At 40.3% G+C, this 25,566-nt stretch overlaps 2 protein-coding genes across 7 annotated transcripts; both read right to left on the reverse strand.

Annotated features, from left to right (window-relative positions):
- Positions 1-1,697: 1,697 nt before the first annotated feature.
- Positions 1,698-19,157, reverse strand: HEATR3 (HEAT repeat containing 3). 3 transcript variants are annotated; one of them, XM_085071889.1, is made up of 16 exons: positions 18,644-18,802; positions 17,077-17,249; positions 16,469-16,556; positions 15,948-16,033; positions 15,422-15,529; positions 13,588-13,697; positions 12,689-12,829; positions 11,647-11,930; positions 11,295-11,385; positions 8,172-8,329; positions 7,132-7,214; positions 6,737-6,873; positions 3,996-4,084; positions 3,057-3,200; positions 2,780-2,956; positions 1,698-1,891 (listed from the first exon to the last, which is right to left on the reverse strand). In XM_085071889.1, the coding sequence occupies exons 1-16, from the start codon at positions 18,761-18,763 to the stop codon at positions 1,772-1,774; spliced, it is 2,109 nt and encodes a 702-aa protein (XP_084928015.1). In that variant the 5' UTR covers positions 18,764-18,802; the 3' UTR covers positions 1,698-1,771. The 3 variants fall into 3 exon arrangements, with proteins under 3 accessions (XP_084928015.1, XP_084928014.1, XP_084928013.1); XM_085071888.1 differs by lacking the exons at positions 15,948-16,033; positions 18,644-18,802 and adding an exon at positions 19,022-19,157 and having other exon boundaries at positions 15,422-15,534; XM_085071887.1 differs by lacking the exon at positions 15,948-16,033 and having other exon boundaries at positions 15,422-15,534; positions 18,644-18,801.
- On the reverse strand, positions 19,058-25,086 carry CNEP1R1 (CTD nuclear envelope phosphatase 1 regulatory subunit 1). Of its 4 annotated transcripts, none has more exons than XR_014854550.1 (7): positions 24,760-25,076; positions 22,694-22,765; positions 21,388-21,461; positions 20,949-21,058; positions 20,758-20,812; positions 20,397-20,497; positions 19,058-19,186 (listed from the first exon to the last, which is right to left on the reverse strand). XR_014854550.1 is itself a non-coding variant. In XM_085071891.1 (6 exons), the coding sequence occupies exons 1-6, from the start codon at positions 24,962-24,964 to the stop codon at positions 20,456-20,458; spliced, it is 378 nt and encodes a 125-aa protein (XP_084928017.1). In that variant the 5' UTR covers positions 24,965-25,086; the 3' UTR covers positions 19,222-20,455. The 4 variants fall into 4 exon arrangements, 2 of the variants coding, with proteins under 2 accessions (XP_084928017.1, XP_084928016.1); XR_014854549.1 differs by lacking the exon at positions 19,058-19,186 and adding an exon at positions 19,222-19,974; XM_085071891.1 differs by lacking the exon at positions 19,058-19,186 and having other exon boundaries at positions 19,222-20,497; positions 24,940-25,086.
- Between the last annotated feature and the right edge of the window lie 480 nt (positions 25,087-25,566).

Below are 25,566 nucleotides of genomic sequence, written 5' to 3' on the forward strand. Positions count from 1 at the left end.
CAAGTTGTCTCCCAAGTAAGCCCTGCTTTAATCAGAGGACCAGACTAAGAGACCTCCAGAGATCCTTCCCAACCTAGATCATCCTGCAATTCAATGTAGCACCCAGAAAATGAGAGCAGAACTTTTCACATGGAAGTCCTTTAAGTGCTCCAAACAAATACGAATACCTTTCATCAGGCTAATAGTATACTATCCTCAGTGTACAGCAAGTATAACCTACACTAGGATTAAAATCCACACTAGGGTATTATGCCATAATCCACCCTTCCTCAGCTGTTACACTCCAGACCTCTTCACTGCCTGCCCTGCCAAATCCCCGGATAACCTTTCAACCACACCATGCTCTTGACTTCTCCTGGTTCTCTCTAGGCCAGCCTCAATGGCCCTCGAGCCCTCCCAGTCCCACCCTCTAACTCATTTGAATGGCAGGCATCACATCACATCACCCATTTCATCTGACTCCTGTGAAGTAACAGCAATAACAGGACTTCCAGGCATTACAGCTGCTTAAATTCATCTTTTGCTTTCTCTTGCATTTGACAAAATACTACGTCAGGATTTCAGAAAGTCAGTCATTCGCAAGTTACCAGTCAAGTCTGCTTTCCAGTTCTCAAGTCTGCGTTCCAGTCTTAGAGACTGAAATCTAACAAACCAAGTGAATTTGATATTTTTAAGTTCCATGCTTTTAACATGGGAAAAGTTTTGCCAAAAACTGAGCTAAGGCAGCACATTGAGAGAGGGGAGAAAAAAACTCCCATTTCAAACACCAGCATAACAAAATGCATTTGTGCTTGGTTGTGGGGTTTTTCCTTGAAAAATGTGTGTGAGAGGATCTCATTCACAGAAACAAAACCAAAGCTTTTGATATATGGAAGTTCATATACAATTTGCATGAATCAGTGATATTTTTTAAAAATAGTTTCTGTATTTTACAGCTTAAAAATCTCCATCACAAATATCTGCAAAAGGTATTTTAAGCAAATATAATTTTACTTCAGAAAATACCTCAGTATAAAAAATACTTCCTATTAGGATTACTACTTCCCTGAATTCGAACTTGTTCTGATGTAGAATTACAAGGAAGACTGTAAAACATGAGACAATTTTCAGAAATCCCAGTCTGAATAAAGACAGAGAGCTGTGTCTAAGTGTAGGATCTGCTTACACTGATTTCCACAGCAAAAAGCTATCATACGAAATTTATCATAAATGAATCTGAAACAATTTTTTCCTCATGAAATAACAGATGCAAGTGCTGACAGGAATCTACACATTTGTCATGCACTTCTTTGGGAAGTCTGCCATAAGCGCCTGTGCAATTCTAGGAACAGGTAAGAACAAATAGCAAATATGAACATTCTCCCACTGCTCAATTCCCCTGAAATACATCTTGAGCGTTTACTTTCTTTTTTTTTTTTCCAATCTGTCACATGACCAAGAATGTTTTCTAAATTACTTTTTCACCCATGTAGTTTTCTGCCAGGGTACATGAAGATTTCTAGGCAATGACAGTGGTGCTATGTACAGACCTCAGGACCTAAAGAGCACCTTCTTATCACTCCAACAATCTCAGGGTATGCTACGGAGGTTTTTATGCTGATACATCTTTCATATTGCATCAACCCAAAAGTATAAAAATACTGAATGTTATAAAATGTAGCATTAACATCAAAGCAAAACTGCTCTCCTCAGTCAAGTTTGGAAGTTCAAAACAGTTATATTTTTTGAAAACATTACTCAATAAGGAAAACCTTAAAAGTTCCTCGATGTTTCAAGTTGGGGTTTTCCCTAGTGTCTCCTGATATGCAATGAATCTTCTCAAATTCATCTTCACATTGTCAAGAACACACAGTTGATCTGTACTATATTGTCCTTTGCCTTCTTTTCGCATCTGTAAAACCAAAAATATACATGGTTTACTAATGGAGAAGTTTCTCCTATTACATCACCTCAAGTTTGTTGTAATTCTGTATATAGGTCTTCTATCAAGATATGCTACCCATGGCTTGTGAGAACTCCAAGGTGCTCACATGTGCAGCTTAGCAATTATTTCTGCAAGTCAATTTACTGTAATACATTGCTGCCTAAAACCAGGCTGTGGGCACATTACTTCATTCAAAAATCTGACACATACACTTGTCTTCTGTGGCTCTTTATATGGAAACCTTGCACATTTAACCAAACAACTTGGTTTGCACCATCAGGTGTGTACTTTGTGTGTACAGTGCTTAGCTTTCAGACTATGAAAGTCACTCCTCAGGCTTCATCTGACCAAAGAAACAACATGTGGAAGGTCATTCTCTATTTAAGACAAGGATGTACCTAAAATTACAGTTTAGAATGCCAGTCTTGTTACTTGAAAATACAGGATACATGAACTGTTTAAATTAACCAAGAGCAGAACAAAACAATCCAGCTGCAGCTACAAGATAAAAACTGAAGATGTCAATGTAACTTCAAAAAGGACTTCTCTCCCATCTCCAGAGATATCTGCAGGATTTTTTTTACAACTGTTTCAGAACAATACAGTGATTTGGACATCAGCAATACTGATGGTGTAATGCAGATGTTGCAATGCAGGTGATGCACTGTTACCTTGACACTTCCATGAACTTTAAGGTAAAATGTATTTGCTTTCCTCTAAAGTGGACTATCAGAAAATCAAACTTTTTTTTTTCTGTCACCTTATAAATTAATTATCTCTTCTAGTAACCCAAAACTCAAAGCTTTAACCCACATTGTGTGCTGAGACCCTGAGCTGGCTGCCCTTGATGCCTACCCTCATTCTGAACACTGGCTGAAACTCCTTCAGCGCTGGAAGCAACTTGATCTGTAATGCAGCCTTTTCTGCTTCTTCACCATCTGCAAATACATCAAAAAGTGCATCCAAGGCTTCCCCTGCTACCACAAGAGAAGATTCCTTCACAGCAACCTCAAGAAGAAATTTTCCAATCATCTGAAATAAGAAGGAAGAATTGATTTTTCCAGTACTGCTAAAGAAAATGGAAAGAAATATCAAAACTCTTTTAAGCTTGCAATGCAGTTTGCTTTTTTACCTTCAGTGTTTCAGCTGTATCTTGTCCTTTTGCCAGGACACTGCCAGAAATGCCAAGGATGCTCGCCACATTCACTCTAACACTGGCATTGCTGCTTTGAATACCAGCCTCACACAAAGCCAATAGCTGTTCAGGAGTCATACACTGGTCAGCAAGGGCAAAGGAGAGAAGGAAGGAAGAAGAAGATTTACATTTTCATGGGAATTTTCAAATATGACATTTAGACACTGTGCTTTTACAGAACACAAGCAAATTCTTAACCAAGAAACAGAGTCTTAGACTATGAAAACTATATGAATTCTGAAAATGCAATTACCAAGAAAGCAGGTAAGCTCTCCCTTTCAGCTTAAGGTGTTTCTTCCAGAAGATAATCACGGCTGACGTGAAGTTGAAGGAAAAGTTCTGAGATCTTCACAAATTTACCTAGCTCAACAGCTGCTTCCAACTCATTACAACTTACAGTATAGAAGCTCAGTTTTCAGTTTAAGGACACAAAGTACTCGCAGACTATCCAGTATTGTCTTGTATAACAAACTATTATGCTTCATTCCTGTATACAGCTCACTAATTCATGTGCAACCAAGATTCAAGAAGGATCACCAGCAACTAGGTGTCATCAGGAAATAAATATTCCACATTTCTAGGTGTCAATTTACAAAATATTTGTCATTATAAATATCTCTTAAAGATATCTGTGGCTTATTGCTATTCTGGTTTTGAAATACCTTTCATCTGTTTACATGTTGAGGGGGAGATAAATAAAAAAATATTACTGTAAGGTCCATGAAAAACATAGTTCGTGCTATTAAATCCGTTCTTCCAGTGTTCACAACTGCTGAAGTTCTGAACTAAATTTATATTGTTTTGTTTTAAAAACTTTCCAGCCCAATCTCACAGGAATTTGAACCTACCAGAGCATCTGAGTTTGAAAGCTCTTACCTGGGAGATGTTCTTTGATGCCATTGTTTGTAGGAGAGCCCTCAAAGCACTGGTTACAGCTTCCAGGAATTCTATGTCTGTAGGGAGTTCTGTCAAAGAATAGAACCCAGAGCCAAAAGTTAAACAGTAAGATGAGGGACAGAGGAAGCAGAGAAATACAAATTTGTTAATCCCTTAATTGTTCCTCCAGGTACTACCACAACAGGAAAAGCTAGATTTTCAGAGACTGGTCTCTGTAACTGTAACTGTTGGAGACTGTTGTAACTAAAGTGATTTTTTCAAATTCAGTATTAACTGCATCTGGAGGTTAGAACACAGCTGGTCATCATTTTCAGGCACAACGCTGGTTGTGACACTGGTGTGACCTAAGGACAGAATGAGCCCCTGTCACCAGAACCGCAGCTGAAAACTGGTATCACATGGAGGCCATAATACAGGAACTGAGAAAACTACAGAAGCTGACTGCATGCTTTACCTCCTTTCTTCCGCCTTCTTAAGCAAGCTTTTCAGACACCCAGAACATTGGACTCTTTCCAATTCATATAAAGAGCATGTTTTCCGGTGGTTTAATAACATTTCAGGAATGTATGACTCAAACACTGCATTATTCTTGTTTAACTACAAACTCATCGATAGCAGCCATCACCTTCAATCTGTTTTCTGCATTTCTTGAGGCTTTTTATGTTCCTATAATATGTTTATTTTCTGGACCACTCCAGATGCAGAACCTCTTGATTTATGTGCATCTCCTCCTTTCTCATGTAAACAATCAGATCTTTATGCCTCTTTTTTATCCTGTAAACCACAGAATTCCTGCTAACCACATGTTGGTATGTTATCAGCTTTATCAGGCAGTTTTCATTACACAACATTTAAACATTAAAAAATGGGCCTGTGTCATTAAATTAATTTTAGCATCCTTCGCTGTCTTCAGCTAGCAACTTCTCCAGCTCAATCTGAGACATTTCTGACTATTATAAAGCTTAACGTGTAGACCCAAAATCTTGGAAGTCCTCTCTTTAAGCATAAGACATATTTTGTGTGAACTTCCTTACATATGTTTTCATAGGTATTTTCATTTCTGCATTTTAGTTTTCCACACACTGCACTCTCAGTAACAGTGTTCCCATAGACAGATCACATGTCTTTAAAGACATTGAGAAAAAAGTGTTTTGCAGGCAGATGCATTTTCAAGCACTAATGCAGCATCATTTTATACACCACAGCAGAGAACTGCCTAAGCTGCATCTGTGGATGCAAATGGAGACACTTGAAGGAAGGGAAGGAAGCTGAGCTTCTTGAGCTTCTAAGAGACGAGAAATGACAAAGCCACACATATGCCAGACTTCAACAGAACTGTCTTAGGGAAAACGTTTTCTGACAGTTTTGAGAATTGGCAGCTTTTCCAGACTCTAAGAATATCTCTTATTTTTTGAAAACCCATCACCACTGACCTTAAAACAAAAACATTATCAGAATAGTCTGAATGAAACAGCCTGTCAGGGACCCACATCATCAGTTTGGAACCAGGTGGGGTTTTCTTGCCTTTTTTTTTTAACCCAATCTTGGTTCAGCTTCTCTTGTGTCAGTAACAGAGAAATCATAGCATAAATGATCCAACAGGACTATGGAAATTATGTTGCTCTCATGTATAAGATCACAGAAAGTAACTGGAAATGCTAGCTGCTGTTTAAATAATCCAGTAACACTGCACTAGCAGATGTATGGGAAGACCTTCCCAGTATGTCTATGAAATAATGCACCTTGGAGGAACTACAGTGGGAACATTCCAGTGTTTACCAGGATGTACCACAGAATCAATGAGGTTGGGAAAGAGCTCTGAGATCGAGTCCAGCCTGTGACTGATCACAGTGTCAACCAGACCCTGGCACTGAGTGCCACATCCAGTCTTTCCTTAAACGCCTAAAGGGATGGTGACTCCACAGCCTCCCTGGCAGCCCATTCCAATGTCTAAATACAGATCTAATATATATCTTACAAATATATATAAAATACATTCTAAAAAAGTATTTTTAGAAAAATTAAATTTATTACATTCTCTATTGAAAACAAACCATGACCAGAAGAGGACGCTGAGCAGCTTTAACATTTAGTCAAAAAAAACTTTGCACACTTTCTTACTACAAATGTATTTCCAATAAAGCTAAGCCATCATAAGCATAAAGCATGTCCTGGGTACAAGGTGGCTGCTCTCTTTCCTACTGCAATAAGCATGGACATTCTTGAGATTTTTTCAACAACTGTCTTTGCCATAATTTAGTAAGATTACTAGAAAAAAAATATGTGAAAAACTGTGCTAGACATCTTTTGTTTTCACATCTTTTTAGGTTACTTGGCGCATTTAAAAAGAAAATTTTCCATCTTCTTCATAGCTTGTCTGATTGACGAAAAACTGCTATTACCACAAATATGATCAAGCAAACAGTTCTGATCTCCCAACAAGACAGTATTTATCATCTAAGCAACTTTCTGCGTAGACCCAAATGTGAAGCAGATTCTTGTATTACGAGCACACTTGCTCAAGATGCAGTTTCAATAAACAGCTCTTAACAGGATACACTGTTATGTCAGCACATTGCCAACATTCAGGATCCTTACTTTAAAAGCCCAAAGGGATAAAATTAGTAATAAACAGCATTAGAACTTAACAATATACATGGCTAACATATCTAGATGATCAGCAAAGGCGGTCAGCAAGTCCCCTTTACTAAACATCTTACCTGTTTTAGAAAAGATCAGCTGTGAGAGATGCTCTGCAAGGGACTGAAGTGCTGAAGCTCCCCCAAGACAATCCACATCTGACACCAACAAAATGCTCTGAAGACATGTTAAAGCTCTACACTGTACTGCATTGAGTCTGAAACAACAAAAAAAAAACCCACACTGAGCAGGTATTTTTGAAAACACTTGTTGAAATATAAAGAAGAATCTTGAATTTAACAAGGCTGTGATCCAGTGTGAAGCTCACAAAAACATTTGTATTTCTTTATTCAAAATTGTATGTAACATCTTCCATTCCAGATCTTAAAAGTAGCCCAAAGATGGACAATCCTTCTAAGAGTTCTAAAACAATTGAATATACATGCAAAATAGTAAGAGATAATGAAATGCCTACTTTTTAATTAATGGTTTCCAAGACGGATTGTGCATACAGATGTCTAGGGCAACACTGTTCGGAAAAGCAGTTTTTTCAAGAATCTGAGGAGGGGAAAAAGAAAGGTTTAGCAACAAAGACTTTTTTTTGTTGTAGTTATAGTGTGTTCGGGGGGAAGACTGAATTTTAGCTTAATGTCAAACAGATAGTTCAAACCATGTTTTTCAAAGTTATCCAGGTAGTAAATATCTCACATGCTAAAAATGCCAGAATCTTCCTCAATCACTCCAATGGTGCAATTATACATTAGGTTTAGCAAAGCATATTTTAAGAGTTCAGCTGTACTGAACAACAAGGTGATTTTCTAGGTCTCAGCTATTCTTTCTCATTTAGCTCTTTCTTCTTACAGATTCTGCTGCAGAATTTTCAGATAGCTGCAAGTCTGGAAAGCCTTGCCATGAAATTCTTGCTATTAAATACAAAAAGCCTTCAAAGTTTTCATCTCGCACCTTGATGTCTTAGCTCAGAAATCTACAATACTGCTGAACTAGCACAGTAACGGACTCAAAAAACAAACTTCACCTTTACAACCCCAAATAAAATGAGCAAAACAACTCTGAAACAAAACTATCTGATTCCGTAGCAGCACCAAATACTGTATTTCAGACATTTGGTATAAAACAGGGGGAGAGGAACTTGCACTTTTTCAATGCTGACTGTTGCCATTCCTAAATTTTACTCCCATGTCATTTAGCTAACACAGAAATCTGGCTGTCATGCTTCACCCAAGTTTTCTTTCTTTTTTCAGGTAATCTTTTTCATGTCCAAATCACAGAATAACAACCTTTGTATTTTGGAAAAAAAAAATTAAAAAAACCCCTACCAGATTGTTCAGGTTGTGGAATGATGCATCATCTCTAGGCCAAAAAAGCGAGGCTAAACTCATTTTAAAAAATACTCCTCCAGGTGGATTGGGAGGACTTTTCTGCCTAACCTGGGACACAAAGCAGGAACAAGGGAAAGACTGTACCATGTGTTGGGAACAAAATGGAAGACAGTACCTTCTTTGGAATGAGGTTGTTCAGAAAGGCTGAGTTAACCTCATCAGAGAGGCACAGGGGTGACAGCAGCAGCCCACTCCCCTCGTTGTATGAGTCTTCCATGAACAAGTCACTCTCATCACTGCTGGAGAGTTCTTCCCACTCGTCATCAGAGGGATCTGAGAACACGAGACAGACTTGTCAATGTGACAGCCCATGCAGCAGGTATCCTACTTCCCAATGGAAGTTGGCTCCTCCACTTCTTGGTTTAGGAATCTTTAAGCTCTTGGGCTCTAATGAACTGCTCACAAACCAAGTGCCATTAAACCACAGTTCTAAATATTTTATTAAAAAATATATTACACTCACTGAAGTGAGGCAACAAATATTCTTATGAGAGAAGTTCTTCATACATGGGCATGTTAATTTCTGATACTAACAATGTGTTGTTTAAAAATATCAAAAAAGGTATAGAAGAAACATTTCATAAAGATTTACAAAGACTTTAACTTGGATTGCACCATTTCGCTTTTTGAGGTTGATTCAAGCATGCAAATACACCAGTTTAACTTAACTTGTGTACTAACTGCAGGCAGTTTAAGACAGTTGTTTCCTCTGGCAATACTGAAGCTACACACAGATGTCCTCTGCCTGGCAGTAACTGGGCTGGATGAAGATGCTACTGTCTCCACAGCAAGATCAGGAAATGACGACAGCAGAGCAAGCCAAAGCAAGCTAAATAATCTCTGATATTCATTTCAGGCAACATATTTCACATCAATTAAACTAAGGTTTATAATCTTAAACCTTAACTACATTATATTTACATGACTTATTCTACTAGCAGATCTCTATGGGCAGATACGGTGAGAGAAGCTGAAGACTTATTACCAACAGTAAAGTGAATAATCTGTCCTGTCCACAGCTAAAGGGGGACTTGGGCTGATAAGCACAAACCAGTATCATCATCATTTATATTTAAACCCATATTATCTACATCCACAGAGTTCACACTTATTTATCTGAATTTTCTTTAAATCTGTTTACATTTTAACCAATGTTTACCCAAGTCCTAAGTCTACAGATTGGACTGATCCTTCTCTCTAAGAGATGAAAGCTCTGTGTACGTAGGTCAGGATATTTAAGTACTGTGACAAAAAAATACCATATTCACCCCCAAGTAATTTTGTCTGACAATACAGATTCTCATGAGATGCAGGTCCTGCAGTCAGTACAGAAACAGATATGCACTTCTGTGGCAAAACATATATTCACTAAAAATTCAGCAAGAAAGATCCAAATGAATGCATTTAATCTGTACTGTGCAAGTTTAAGAATTTATTTGAAGGTGATGGCTATGGTTTATCCAATGCAAAGTAACTCATCAAGCTGTGGCAACTTGACCACACAGGCATCTCCTGTTACTTATGGTAATATCCAATTAATTCTACAGCCACAACGTGCTGGTGTTAATAGCCTTCGCATGAGAAAATGGTTGTCTTTCATGCTTTACCAAACCATGGCAGCAAGAAACATGAAAACAAAGCAGACATCCCCCTTTCAGTCTCTTGCCTCTTCTAAAAAATTCCTTTTGCATTTTTAGGAAACAAAGACAGCAAAAAATATCCCTTGAAAAGTAATTGATAACAATATGAGCTGACAATGCAACTCAGCAGTAACAGACAGCAGTTGCCACACGTTGACAGCGAGTGACCAGGGCAGAGCAGGAACTGGGATCTAGAACATTGGCCACAACTATGAGCAGATTTCTTGTGATGTTCTGGGAAACACAGAGGCATTTCCAGCAGCAATCCCATCTTACCCAGCAGTGGTAACCCAAGAACTACAGACTGGACAGCAGTGCTGGAGTTCCTTGGCTTCTTGCCCAGGTGCCACCAAAGGGGAGCACTCTGCCTCTCCCAGCCACTGGCCAGTGCTCAGTAAAACACATCTCTTGCCAGCCTGGTTACTTCTCTCAGTTCTGTTGCAAACTGAGTGTTTGTAAGAATTCAGCATAATGGCTAAAGCTATTTTAGTCCTCAAATAATTTGAAAATTAAATGAACAGCTGCCTCTGGATTCCTCTTAATTTCTAGAGACTGTTTCTGTCTGCCCATGAATGGGTAAAGTACTGTAGCGAAATACAACACAATCAATCTTACATTACACTGAGTGAATGGCAGAATATGCAGCTTATCCACAAGAGATTTTCCAATTAAAAGGGAAAGCTTATGAATTACAGCTCATTAGATGAGAAATGCAGAGAAAGGAGCTTCATACACTAGGTGCAGAATTTCCTTGTGCTGCAAGAGAAAAAAAGTCACCATTGGGAATAACTGGGTATTACTGTGGTTTTTATTAGAACCTGAAAGTTTTACTCAGTTACTTTCTACTCCAGTAACAGGCTAAAACTGTAATAGCAATCAGTTTTCAGGTTTTGGAAGGTTTAGGGGCTTAGTATTGTTTGTTTGCTGGCTTTTTAAAATAGAATTTGATAATCTGTCATTTGTTTTCCGGAAGAATAGAAGAAAAGCTATCAAAAGTGAGTTTCAGAGTTCATAAAAGATACAGAATATCTATTTCCTACTCCTCTCCAAATAACAGCCTCTCTCCTCCTCCGCAAAAGATCATAAAGGTAGAACTCTGACAGCCTAGATCTACAATGTTGCCAGAGTTGCAGACAAAAGCTGTCTCTACTCATAGCTTTGCAACATTTGTAGTATCAAAACTAAATCAAAGCTACAACATTTGTCTGCTTTAAAAAAATTGATGGCCCCACCCTGAAATAAGATTTACACATGCCTTATATCAGAAGAACACTCAGACCACACTCTAACTGGACAAAAATATTGCTGTAACACTTTAGAAAATCTTTTTGGCATGAGTGCTTTTTTGTTTGTTCTTAAATGTTGACAACATGTAGTATCATGCAAAAAAAAAAAATAAATTAAGCAACATAAGTTGCCTAAATGAAGAAAAAACACTTAAATTAGAAATAGAAATTACAATCTACTCTGATATCAGGGACAATTTGCCCATGGGCATTTGCCCTTAAAAGCCCAAATGACCAAACAGCAAACTAAACGTGACCTATTCAGAAACAAAACACACCACAACACTTGCAATGAAAGAGATTCCTACAAACCTTCACTGCAGCACATATTAACAATGATTTCCAGAGCAGTCTGCTGAGCCGTCAGTAAAGCTGTCACTTCTTTCAGTTCCCACTTATCAGACTAAAAAATTAAAAACATGGACCAAATTTGATTTTGGAAAAAAGCATTCAAGTGCCATTTAAAGTACCCAAGCTGTCAGTTAAAAATACAGTCCAGCCATCTTCCTCTTCTCAGTCTACACCCAAACTTGAAAAAACACCCAAAACAAAAACCCAAGCCGTGTTATCTACCATCTTTTTGTTGGATTTTCCAGAGCAAATTTTATTCTCAAGGAATGCCACTTGCACTAAAGCTGCCCAAAAGCCAGTCAGCCACACTTACTGGAAGTAAATCTGAAATGTCATTTTCTCTTCTGAGTTTTCCTTTTGGTATTTCTTCCATGTTATCATCTTCACTCAAAACACAGTTTTCTGTAATATCACTCATGTTTTCCTCTGTTTCTGCTTCCACAGCAAGTTTTAACCTGTTTTTTTCAGCTCCATTCATATGAATTATTGTTTCACCAGCATCTATTGCCAGCGATTCTGAAAATATCTTCAGGATTGCATTAACCGTGCTTCCCAGGCTGCCTGGTGGAATGGTATCCTTTATATTCCAAATAGTGCCTAAATAGGAGGTAACAAAAATATATGAATTATTAAAGTGATCAATTCCCAGCTCCGTAATAGCCATTTTTTAAGTACACAGCCTCCACTACTTCAAATACTCAGTGCTTACATTCAGTATAAACGTCCAAGTGTTTTCTCTACAGATTTGTATTTTTTTTCATGTAACATTTCATTTATTCATCTGTAATAATTGTTATGCCCACATCTTAAGCTCAACTAAATTTCAGCATGTAAATATTTACAGAATATTTATGTAGAGCAACCTTGGTGTCACCCAGTACCTGAGACAACAATGTGAGGTAACACATGTGGGAATCATTTTCTAAGGACTCTCAAAATTAATTTATTACACCCCAGTATCAAAAATCACCATGGTTAAGCATTTGAAGTAACAAGAAGAATTCAAGGTGAAGAATCTGAGGTTAAAAAATATACACTCATTAAGATCAAAACAACTCCTGTACCATTTATGATTGATTTATTTCATTGTTGAAAACCAAATGAACAGTTCAAGTGGGCTATCACACTGAGCAGGGACTGAAGTCAGAATCAAGCATTTAAGACAGTTTTGAAACTAGTTGCAAATATCTACTTGTAGTTCCAAAATGCAGATAAAATTTCACAAACCATCTGTACAGGCTTTGACAATCAGATGCCCAGACTATAGCAGAGCAGAGTAAGCTTTCTGTCGTTCCCAGGCTCCTTTACCTGCCGTGCTCCCCATCTCAAAGCCATGCACCCCTCAAGCACTGTACCTGCTATCAGTGTTCTCAGAAGGATGTGCTTCATGGTGCTCTCTGGACACAACATCACTGTCTCCAGTATTTGTTGTGCAGAAGCATTAAATGAGGAAAGAAGATCTGGATTATCTTCTGTCACTGCCTGCAAGCAGTTTGCTGCAGCAAACAACAAGAGCAAACATAATTAACAAACCTAGTAGTAGCTTGCTTTCTGCTAATGAGAAAGCATTGTCTTCCTGAAAGCTGGAGTAATGAAATGCTGACATAGGAAAAAAAAAATCATGCAGCATCATGTTGTAATGGTCTGACACTGTCCTTCACAAGCTGTGTTTTAGATTAAAAAACACTTTGTGGCAAAACTGCACATAAAACAGGTGAGGACAATACCACATCAGACATGGAACTGGTTGTATTAATTTCAGCTACTCAAAATTAAATTTCTCCATTGTATACTGGCTAGGGACAACATAAAAAATGCTAGGAGCACACACACCTGTTATGACCATTACAAAACTACAATAACAATACAACCGATAAAACCACATTGAAAGTAATCAAACTTTTTGGGGGGTTTTTAGATGGACTAGTTCTTCTGCTCAACAAGTGAAACCCTCCATTATTAAAACATGAACACAAAATGAAAAACACAGCCTCCCTTTAAAGCCCTCTTCCCACAGTTTTTTTTCCCATGTAGCCACCAATAAGCCATTCTCCTTTGGACTGAAAACAAGCACAACAGATGTCAACTTCTTTATTCTGTGCTGTTCAAAAATGAATTCAAAGTCTTCTTATACTCAGTGCAAAGTTAAGCAATGCTAAAGCAGGTCCATTTTCCAATGAATGTAGTATCAGTGTTACATTCATATAGTTAAAAAAAAAAAGTCTCTTTAAATCCTTTTCTTTTTACCACTTACCTACTGAAATAGCCAGATCTACATTTGTGGCAAATTTCTTCATGTAATGCAACACAGGCTCCAGACATCCTTCTTTATTGAATATGTATAGGGCAGTATTGTTGCATTCACTAATGTATGAAAAAGATCAGTCAAACACTTTTCCAGGACAAAAAAACCCAAAAAACTGTAGCAACATTTTAAGCACCCCATACTTGTTATTAGTCATGTTTTAAAAAACTACTTAAGAACTATGCATTTGTCAAAGAGCTATCCTTCATTATTAAGGTTATGATCAACTCTATACAAGATGCTGAAAGAGAAGCTGCAAAATCCTGGACACTTTTGAGGAAAGCTGCCTTGTGGCAGCAGCTTCCTCACACACAGTGTTCAGGAGTTTATTTGGGAGCCTACCTAGAGTCTCCTGCTGGAGTGTGAAAGACAGCTCAGAGCGGTGGGCTGCAAGCCAGGCCAGGGCTTCCTGCAGCCACAGGAGACTTCACCCACAAACCCACTGCCAGCACAACAGGCTGTCTCTCATGACAGGATTCACTCACTCCTCAAAATGACTGCTCTGACCATTCAGAAATGCATTTACTTTCATTATCTAACAACGGGACTTGTGTTTCTTCAAGTTCTCACAGCTACTCTCTCTTTTAAACTGATACATTGATACAAGACTAATTTAAGCTAAAAAAGCACAGGAGCTAACTGGCTACAAGGGTCTTCAAAAATTTATTTTTGAAAATATTATGCATCAGCATCAATGCTAGTCCCAATTTTACCAGTACCAAACTTAGCAACAAAATGAGCAGTCCACATTCATTGCCACAAAGTTCAAAATACAGAAGTGACTTACATCACACTTAATGATCATACTTCCTGTTCTCAAGCACTGATTAAAAAGCCAAAAAAAAAGAACACACAACATTGTTGAGTCAGAGTTACAAAGGGTCATGTATTCTGTGCAAGGTGCTGAGCAAGCAGTTTATCTAGATTCCAATCCCTCAAATTTCTATCCCAGTTTAGAAATAAGGCCCTATGCCAGCAGTCATTTCACACAGGCAGACATAGAGGCAGTTCCACTGATGCACTGTACAGCACTAAACAAAATCCTGTATGCAAAGTGTATAATGTGAAAAAATGACAAACAATACAAAGTTCAAGGAGATCTTTTGGAACAGATTTGTAGCACTTCAATGTTTATAGTCATTTCTGTATTAATAGTGTTGCCATTTCTCTTCACCTGCTGTTTCCAATATAAACTGCTAACACAACAATTTACATTATTTCTTATATAAATAGATTTTTATCAGTGTCTCAGTAACTAAGGGATAGTTGGCTCAAACAGTTAATTTTTGGGATGACCTGCAGAGGGAGGAAGTAGTATAAAAACTCCTCATATTCCTAGAGCACTGGAGTCCACTGACCAGAATTTAATTTTCTCCATTTCTTGGATCATGATATGGATCAACAGGAAATATATGCAAGATGCCACAGCCCAAACTGCACAACAGACTATGACAGAACACATTTAGAAAACAGGATCAGAACTCAGGATGAAGAACAAGTAGACAGAAAAATTGGTACTCTTCTAAAACTAACGACCAACTTTGTGTACTTTTAGAATCATTCACTTAAAGTAATCCACAATACAAGACAAACTTTTATTTCAGATGAGATGAGGGCTCACCATTATTAAAGCAAGGTACACATAGGAGCAACACAATCAGAATCAGCAATTGAACGCATCTTCCCATGACAGGACAGTCATTTCTTTTCTGCCTCAATTACTGCACTCCTTTTCAGGAAAAATTTGATTTAGCTAAAATGCCAGTGTTCACACAGTACTTACCATATATTCCACAGCAAATTAATAGCCTCATTGGCTATGTCTTCAATATAATTTTTGTTCATCTCTCTGCATTTCTTTGGAGAGAGCTGGCTAGCATCTAGTTCAGTGCTGCACTAGAACCAAAGAAAAGAACCAGGGTTGGGAAACAATCAAGCCACAAAGAAAAGCAAAACTTTAATGTGTAAGCAGAAGTGAGTGGAGAGATCCTTTCACAAAGGGTTTATTACCAGAAAACCTGACTAGCTTCTTTTCTCTATGAAAACTTGAATCACTGATAACTTTTCTCTTGTAAAAAGTCTCTTACAGTACTTGCTTTGCATTCAGTAGTCTTTAGAAGCACTTTCAAAAAAAAAAAAAAAAAACAAAAACCCCAGGCAATTTTAGAACCTGAAGTGCTGTTTTTTGCTTATAGTCTGTATGCAATTGTCAACAGTTCTTTCTAATCACAAAGATTAATTCAGCTAATACCTTACTGTGTGTTATAGTAATGCTATTGCTCATACTTTAAAATGGGGAAGAAACATACAGAAAATGATGGTATTGCTCAAGGTTGCTCATACAAAGACAGCAGGTAAGACAATTCAATGCAATTTCCAAGCCGCACTGCAACACCTGGACCAAACAAATATGAATTCAGTACAGGTAATTCTACAGTAATTGCCCAGCTGTAAACCCAAACAACCACTCAGACAGAACTGCTCACCAAAAAAAACTCACTAAAATTATGTTGCAGCATAAATGAAGGACCTGGATTCTGACTGACAGAATCAACTTGTCTTGACTGACATTACACACCCAAAAGCTCCAGACCTTTCATGCAAAATCATTCTAGGCAGCAAACTTCACCATGGACACAAGTATGGCCAGGAGGCAGAAAACAGTGGTTAGAAATCTCTGGAATAACTTTTGTATCAGTATACTTACTGAAACATTGTTTTAAAAGATCTTTCAAGTATTTTATTTTAATAATAGCTACAAAAATAGAACTGTTTTTGTAAATGGGACAATTCAATGCCTAGATCAGGTTTAAAATCAAAATAAACACACCTCTTTCAGAAGTGCAACCAGGGGTGTCATGATGTCATTCGTCACCATGTCATCACAGACATCAAATCCTCCACAAGCACTTAGATTTCTGGAGAAAACAAAAAAATAATGCTTTGGATGAGATATTTTTCAGGAATGTTTCAAATACCCCATACATTTGATATTCTTCTCTAAAGATTATGGCACTTTTTGTTTTTAAATCAATTTGCTTAATCAGTAGCTTTAGTTTTCTACCTCCGTAACACAAGAGAATAACTTTGATGTTGCAGAAAAAAAAAATTTTCATTTTTTCATCAAGCGTAACTAGAAAGCTTATCTGTACCAAAACATCACGACACAAATTGCCATACAAACTGCACTCAAGTTCTCTGTATTTCCTCACAAAGCCATACATTTCCAGCATTAAACCTGCTCCTGACATTAAAGTCTCACAGAGCAAGGAAAGCCCCTCTCTCACAGACTTCAGCTGATGTGGGCATAGTTACTCAGACCAGAGTTAAAGCAATAGAGGCTGGCACTCAAGTTCACAGCTGTCACCAGCACAACCCCACTGTTCTCCCCCCGTGCCAGGATCCCCTCACTCTACCTGTGCAGTCACAAGCCCTTACCGGAGAGCACCTGCAGCTGTTTCCCGAACAGCCAGACTGTGATCCATCAGCAGTGGCCCCAAACACCTCACCACATCCCTCTGCACGAAGGCTGGGATCACGTGCTTCTGCTGCAACAGCTTGGAAATACTGGCACAGGCATACTCTCTCACTTCAGCACTTGGATGCTGCAGCTGGGGAGACACAGACACGGCAGATTGAGGACAGGGAAAAGGGAGCTGGAAGGTTTTATTGAGTGAAAAGATTGTTCTGTCTTTTGATTTGCAGGGCCAGCACTGTAGCTCCCCTTTTACTGCTCCTGAATGGAAGCAGGGGCTTTTAACTTCCATAAAAGTTTATAAATACTTGCCTGGGTTATGTGTGTTATCTATTTGACTAGATAAATGCTATTCTGGATATTTGAAAAGACAGCCATAGTCCAGACAGATTTGACACTAGCTGGCACTGGTGAGACCTCAATTACCATGAAATAAAAAAAGAAGAAAAGTGGGGAGGAAAATATCAGCAAAGAAGCATAACACACATAACACATGCCACCATAAAGAAAAGCTGAAGAATCAAAAAATACCCAAAAAATGTATAGCCTTTAGATTAAAAGCATCTGCTTAACAGCAAGAAGAAAGCGCTCTCTACAGCCCCAAGACAATGTTGACTTGTGCTGTAACAGAGTTTTAGGTGAGATATAAGAATTGCAAATCATAAAAAAACTAAAACAGTAGGAGTGCCTGTCCTGGGAGGTCATAGAGTTTGTTGAAAACCTAACAGAAGTGATAAACATCTGCTGAAGAGCAGAGCAGAAGAGTGGTAACATCAGATCCTACCTCCACTGAAAAGGAGGTCTCAGCCCATCCTCACCTGTGCCTTTCTATACTCTCTCTTCCCCTCTCTCTGCTAAACAGGTTAGTCCAGAAGAATAATCAAGCAGTGATTTATTCAATGAATTCGGTAGGGTGAAGTGCACAAAGGCCATTTAATTACCTAAAGGAAGAGGAGTTTTTGCTCCTGATACTGAAGTTACACCTGCAGAAGGAGGTTTACCCCAGTTTTCATCTGCAATATTTAAACCGGGGCAATGGCCTACAAGTGGCCAAACCGAGTCTTTTTCAGCATTTCCTATCTGTTATTCCTTACGTGTGGCTCTTGGACTCATCGCTCAGGCCACCTGTGGAAGCCTCCGGCCGGGAGCCCGACCCTAAGCCCCGCAGGAGGTGGCAGCCAGCGCCGCAGGGCCGAGGGGCGCGGAGCCGGCCCGCCGTGCCGCAGCGGGCGCGCACGGGAGCGCGGGCGGCGCCAGTGCCGGTGCCGCCCCGCCCCGCCGAGCCGCGCGGCCGTGACGCTGGGGAGGGACGCGGCGGCGGCAGGGGAGGGGCGGCACCGGCTCCGCGCGGCCGCTCGGCTCCTTGCCGCCGGGGGCGGGACCGCGCCCGGGCCCTCGCCCGGCACCGCCGCGGGGGCGACCGAGGCCTCTCCCCCCGCGCGCGGACCCACAGCCCCCGCCGCCGCCGCCCCGCTCCGGAGCGGAGCTGAGCCGAGCCCGCCCGCGCCCGCCGCCCGCCCCCGGCCGCACCTTCTCCAGCAGCTCCGCGGCCGCCTCCTCCTCGGGGCCGCGCTCCCCGTCGCGCTGCTCCGCGGGGCCGGCGGGGGCTCGGGGTGCCCTGCGGAACCGCCGCGCTCGGCTCTTGCCCATGGCTGCGCTCGGCGCCGGCGCGCCCACGTGTGCGGCCCCGCGCAGGCGCCGCGCCCGCCCCGCTCCGCACACCCCGCCCTGCCGCAGCCCCGCCGCGCCGCGCCGCGCACGGCCGGACACCCCCACCCCGGCACCGGCACCACCCCGCACCTCCCAGGGAGGGAGGAAGGGCACCGCGCCTACTGCGGATGGCTCCCCAGGTCGACAACTCAAACAGGAGAATGATCAATAGAAACGATTTCCTCTAAGGGCACTTACAGAGGCGGGATTGACCTGGAGGATGGAAACCTGGAAGGGTTTCCTCTCTGGTGTCAGTATCCTAGATTATAACAACCACATCAAATACAGGAATTGTTGGTCCGGTATGAAAGTTACAGAGTGCAGCTATTAATTTTCTGAAGTTCTTCTGTGTTCAGTGGAGATCTGTATTTGCACAGTACAAAAGAAGATAACACCTGTTTATACAAAGATTTTATTTTATACACATTTACCTACAAAATATACAGCAGTTAAAAATAATGGATGGGCAGAAGACTTACTGGAAAAAAATCCAGGAGACAATTCTTAAAGTTTCAACTGATAAAGTTAAATCAATAGGCTGCCTTTAAAAGCCAGTCTACCCTGTAGTAGGGGTTACTGAAATTGCAAGAGCTTTGCAGTTAGAGTCAATTTAAAGAGTTCAAAACATTTAAAAAGGCACCTTGAACAACTTAAACTCTTAAAACTTGACAGTTTTAGCTATTCAAAAGTTACACTTTATGCGTATATCATCCACACCTCGTTGTTAACACTCTGAATAACAAATTTTGTTATTTTATTGTGGCACTCTCTAGATTTTCTTCACCAAATCTGAAGTTACACATTTGCAATACTAGATTCATATTCTGACAATCACAGCATAAAAATCCACTCTGAATGGTCAGGTGGACTTTAGATACAGTACAACCTTACAGCTGGGAAGATACAAGCATATTTAAGACAATTTAAAAAAAATTAAAATCGTAAAATAAGCGTTTTGAACCAGATCAAACAAGGAACTACATATGACCACGAGGAAAGTGGCTGGTGCACTATATACACAACTTGACAAATGTGATCCTTGATATATTTGCGAAGTTCTTAAACAGTAAGACCAGCTTTCTCTGGCACAGTCAGTCCTCCTGCGAGTCTTTAAACCAGTTCCAAAAAGAGTGACCAGGAGACAAGGACAGCTGTAATGAGGAAGTGTGCTAATAAAACATCAGGAGAATGGAAAATGTTCCTTTCAATATTCTTCACGAGAACAAGAAAATCCATACACCAGATATTACTTTTTTCCTGAACATTGGCATCAATCTGCTATTTACAATAGCTTACAAAGATATGTAACACAAATGAGGTTTCATTTTCAAGTTCAACTTCATTGCCGATTAACATACTTCACCTGTATGTTCCGTTCTAGCTGAAGTAAAAAAGTGACACTAATACTGAAAAAGAGGTAATTAGAAGTAGCAAAAGCACTGATAATGTGATAACAAAATTTGGATAAATATTCAAGAAAGTAATATTGCACACTTTCACTGTCAACTGTGTTAAGACTTTTACTCCCAGGCAGTGACAACCAGTCCCATTTGATTTTTTGCTGTCATACTACCTTAAAAAAGGTCATTTTTGGTTTCCATGGCAGTGGAAAAAAATGAAGGAAGACAGCCCTTATTGAACATGAGGCCTAGGTTTCAAAATTAATTTTCCAGTCTGCAAGACAGAAAACAAAATACAGTTTAAAGCCTGAAAGCTGAACCCAACAATTACACTTCAAGTTCAGTGTTACAGGGAGAGTTTAAAACAGCACACAAAACAATCCTAAGTATTCCACATTCCAGTTTTACAGACACACAGAATTTGCTGAGGTATAAGTGCTGCTCAGAAAAACAAACTGTGTATTTTTCTGAATTATTTACTTTTTAAAAATTTTTTTACAAACAATGTTTAGACAATGAAGCACTAACACTTACATCATCACAGGACATATTATATTCTGCCAAAACAGTTCGACATCGGGCTGCTATACTGTGTGGATTGTGTCAAGGAAAGCAGCTAAAACCTGTACACACAGTAAGCAAAAACTAAAAAAAGCAGTATTAGCATAGGCTTCAACAACTGCAGTAACTACATTTTTAACCTGACAAACATTATCAAAGGATACATTGATGGTGCCACCACTCTTTTATGTATTCCAGCAAAGAATAAGCCTATGAGGGTAATACAGCTAATTGTGAAAAATGGGTGATTCCAAAGTGATGTGAAAAATGATACCTAGGAAGGAAATCAGATTAGTCCCACTGCATACTTTCTAAAACACACAGAAAGTTGCTGCCTAGATCACTTAACTAAAAATAAAATACTGCTCCTAGCCATTTCCAAGTACTTGTGAACAGTTCTTTAGATAAGCATTCAGAGTACAGTATTTTGGCAGGCATTGTCCCAGGACACATACCATAATTCCAGACAGCTTGAGAGCTTTACTAAAAATCATCTCCCAGTTTCATGTGAGACCCATGTTTAGCCTTTCAGTTTTCAATATACCACTTGACTGCAGCACCAAGCTATGGAACACACTACATTTGGCATTAGCCTGACCTTACCTTTTGTGTCTCTGGGTCTATTAACCAGTTCCAAGCCCCAGTTGCTGTGCAGACTGACACCACTATCAAAATCACTGATGAAGAAAAGAATGAGAGTCAAAAACAGTATACCACCTTACTCATATCTAAAAGCATTTCTTTTTCAGCAGAAACTCTTAAGCATGTTTCTTTTCTCACTTCTGAGGGATTAAAAGCTTCTAATTGGAAATCATAAATGAAAATATGCAAAGAAACTTCTAATACATGAAACCCTAAAGATTCTGTACAAGTTTCCCAGATAGGACAAGTAGAAGCATCCTGATCCTTTGAAGAAACCAAAGTTATCTTTTCAAAAGAAAGTGGAAAAAGATCCATCAAAAGCATAGAGCTTCTTCTCTCATTATATAAATACTTTCTTTTCAGGATAATGGGAAGAAAAGTTAACATTGGTTTAAATATCCCATTACAACTAAAGTAGAAGGTCCCTCTTTTATCTGAATTACAAAACGAGCAATTTGGAAAAAAACATGAGCCACTGAATACAATACTAGTTAATGCAAACCTCATTTAAATATACTTAAAGTTTTCCAGTATTTTTTTTTAATTATAACTGACAGTAAATAGCAATTTTGGAAGCCAAATGCATTCCTAAAGTAGGTGTGCGCAAACTTAGCTAACTACATATAGATATCTGCTTGTCTCTGAAACAAGGGCTTTGAGGTGGTGTTTGGTTTTGCTTTTTAGGTAATTTTTTTTTTTAGATCCTTCATTCAAAATTGACCTCTCAGGAGAAAAGATGCTGTTTTATATGTTCTAAAAAATGTCTGTATTCTTTGAGTAAGAAGTCTCAGCAGTCTTAAACATAAAAAAAAAAGGTTGTGTGTTTCTACCACAGACTACTGATCCCAAAGTTGGCAGCATCTGTGGTATTTTTTGCCTTTTCCCTTCCTTCAATCTTTCCTGCCATAACAGAGCTGCCTTTATGGCCCACTGCTATAACTTTTTCACCTTCAATTTTATACAGACTATCTCACCTGGTCATATTTCGTTTAAGTAACTATAGCAACTGTCATATTGTTCCAACTATTTCCAGACTAGTTCAGCCTTAGGCCAATTCAATCTTAACCTCATTTTTCTAACTCTGGCTAAAGTATTAGTTTATTATCCTGTACTAACTTGTTGCAGAGTGTTTGAATGTATGCCACATATTTTAATGCAAGTTTAAATAGAGATTTTTTTTCTTTGTGCAAACTTAAAGATACATGCTGGTAAATCTAACAAGCTTGAAAGACAGAATCCTATTTATTCCTTGGAACACCAAACTTACTTCTCCAACGTCCTGTAGCTGGTTGCAAACATGCAATGTATTCAGTGAGTCTTCTTTCAAAAGCTTTGAGATCTGGGGAGGATGTATATCAAGCATAATTAGATCTTCATCTATTTAGTCAAATTTTAAAGCAGAAGACAAAAGGAATTCACTTTTCCCTTGGGCATATCTAATTCTTAAACAAGCAGAGAAAACCAATGCAATGACCATTTATATGCAATAAAAGCCCAGTCACAGTAGCTTCACTCAACTTCAGGTAAAAAGCACAGTAGTGGAGTTAATCTAAATGAGAAACATTTCCACTCACAAAAAAGAAAAATCAATACACTTGAGAAATCACACTATTTCAGACATCTTTGGAAATACTGAGTCAGATTTATAGTAGCTTAAATTGCATCTCAAAATAACCAAAAAAATCAAATTTTGAAGTATGAAGTGTATCAGGAAACCATTAAGTGCTATTATCAACTATAATGGCAATTAAAAAAAAAAGTTGGCCATTTGCTGCTGTTCAAGAGATTATTTGTAGCAGTGTAGCTTTGATGACTTTGCTTTGTAGACACTTTGAGTGTCATGATATATATCTATACACACACACACACACATGCAAAAAATCCCACAGCAAACACTAGTCCAAATATTCTAATTTTTTTTTAGTAGATCTTTCTTCTTATTGCCATCATTCTCCCATGGTCTTTCCACTGAAACTGCTATTAAATCCATTTCAAGTTGATATTCCTAATTCTCTCCAAGGAGCTGTTTCACCTAAGGTCCAGGTTAGATTTACACTTCTGTTCAGAAGGGCAATATTTGACAACATTCCAGTCAAAGTGAGAATTCTACCTGGAGTTAAGAGTTAATTAGGATCAACTTAACTTTCAGCTAAAGTCTCTGTCAGCATCAATGCTGAACTGCAACTTCCAACTATTGCTAAATTAGTAATCACAATAAAGCAATTAAAGAATAACATTAGAAGAAATAAATTATTATGATCACTATGAAAGCAGATTTCTAAACTGTAAATTTATTCCTAAGTGGTTTGCAGGTGAATCTATGGAGGAAGATTACAGTACCTTGACTTCAGCCACAGAAAAGCTAACCAGTCTTAATTACTGCCAAGAACACGGCAGTTAATGGCCTTTCCTCCACTTCCCTTCTGGGGAAGTTAAACCACTGCCGGCAATTACAGCTAATTAACTGTTCCCGGACTAGCACAAACCCCTCCAACTAGTCACTGAAGTGAGGGGGGAACACAAGGCACCACATGAAAACCTGCTCTTGGAGAAACAGCACCCTGAAGGCACAAAAACACACCACTGACAACAAAGCTCTCAAGACAACATAAAATGTAAACATCACTGAAACAAAAAATGAAAGAAAATCTTTTTCGAGAAAAAGAAAATTGAAGTTTTAACTTATTTTCAACTCTGCACATGCTAAAACCTTCTCTGGGCTGATCCTTTTGGCAGCTGTGACTAGCAGGGCACACCTCAGCTTGCACAAGCGTAGCAACAAAGCCCTGACAACGCCGAACTATCGGTTTCTGTTCACATTGCCTCCTTCTAGTGTCAGCTACAAAACACCTGCTAATTCCCAAACACTGGAGCGCTTTGAAAATCTCTACCAGTCTTATCTTCGGACACTAAAAACTCCTTTCAGGGTTTTGGCATTCTGTAAGCTGTACCTTCCAAGAACTTGTAACCCAAACCATCACTGCCCCGGACAAGAAGGGGCTATTTGAGGTCGCGTTCTTCAAATGCAAGAGGAGCCCCGGCACAGCAGAACACCTAGCGGGACTCAGGAACTGAAAGCAACGCGTCTCACGTATAAACCCGAGAGCTAGGAAGTAGCTCGCACAGCACAAGAGGATTTCCAGCAGCTACAGCCGAGCAGCGGCAGCAATGGGGAAGCCCGGGCACTCCCTCCTGCCAGGGCAGGGCAGCAGCAACCCCTCAGCTCAGCACAGGCCCTCTCGCGGGCCCTGCTCTCCGGGCCGCCCGGGCAGCAGCACAGCCCGCCCCAAGCGCAGGACGCCGAGCTGGCCCCGGAACCCCGCCCCAGCTCGCCTGTCTGGGCCGAGGAGGAGCGCCGGGAGCGCGGTGCAGAGGGAGCCGAGGCCTCCCGCGGCCGCTTCGTCCCGCTCCGCAGGGACGGGGCAGCACGCTCGGGCAGCCCGGGCGCAGAGCCGGCGGCTCCCGGCGCGCCGAAGAAGCAGCTCCGGGCTCGCTCCGAGCGGCCGCACTCACCCTCAGCCTGGTCCAGGGAGTTCATGGCGGGCGGGCGGGCGGGCGGAGCGGCGCGCACCGGGCGGAGCACCGAGCACGGGCCGTTCCCCGCGGCCCCGCGCACCGCCCCGCCGGCCCGGCCCCGCAACAACGCCCCGCGCTACTCGCCCGCCGCGCCGCCCGCAGCAAGCGCGCCTCGCATTGGCTACCGCCGGGAAGGGGCGCGGCTAGCCGGCTCGGCGCCGCGGTGTTGTCAAACAGCCGGGGGAAACTTTAGCTAGCAGGCGGCAGCTTCGCGGGGTTTTCTTTTCGTTTTTGAGCATCCTAACACCCTCACATGACTTGAGAGGGCTGTTCAATATAGGTGTCTGGGCAGAAATTAAAAGCTAGAAAAGAAGATACAATGCACTTTTTCAAGACAGCCCAGGATCAACCTCTACACTTGTTTGTCTGGGGGCTTTTCTACACCCCTCCCACTTGCAGTCCCCAGCCAGTGCTCTGGCACAGCCAGGCTGCTCAGCCAGGCTTTCTCAGGCTTTTTCAGTGAGAGAGCCATTTCAGTGCACAGATTTAAAGGCTGCTTTTGAAAACAGTCCAGCGAGACTGACCTGTGATCTCCTCACTAGGGCCAGGCAAAGCTCTTGCAAG

Source organism: Lichenostomus cassidix, chromosome 11 (assembly GCF_008360975.1).
Source record: "Lichenostomus cassidix isolate B80296 chromosome 11, HeHo_3.0, whole genome shotgun sequence".
In the NCBI taxonomy this organism is placed as follows: Eukaryota; Metazoa; Chordata; class Aves; order Passeriformes; family Meliphagidae; genus Lichenostomus; species Lichenostomus cassidix.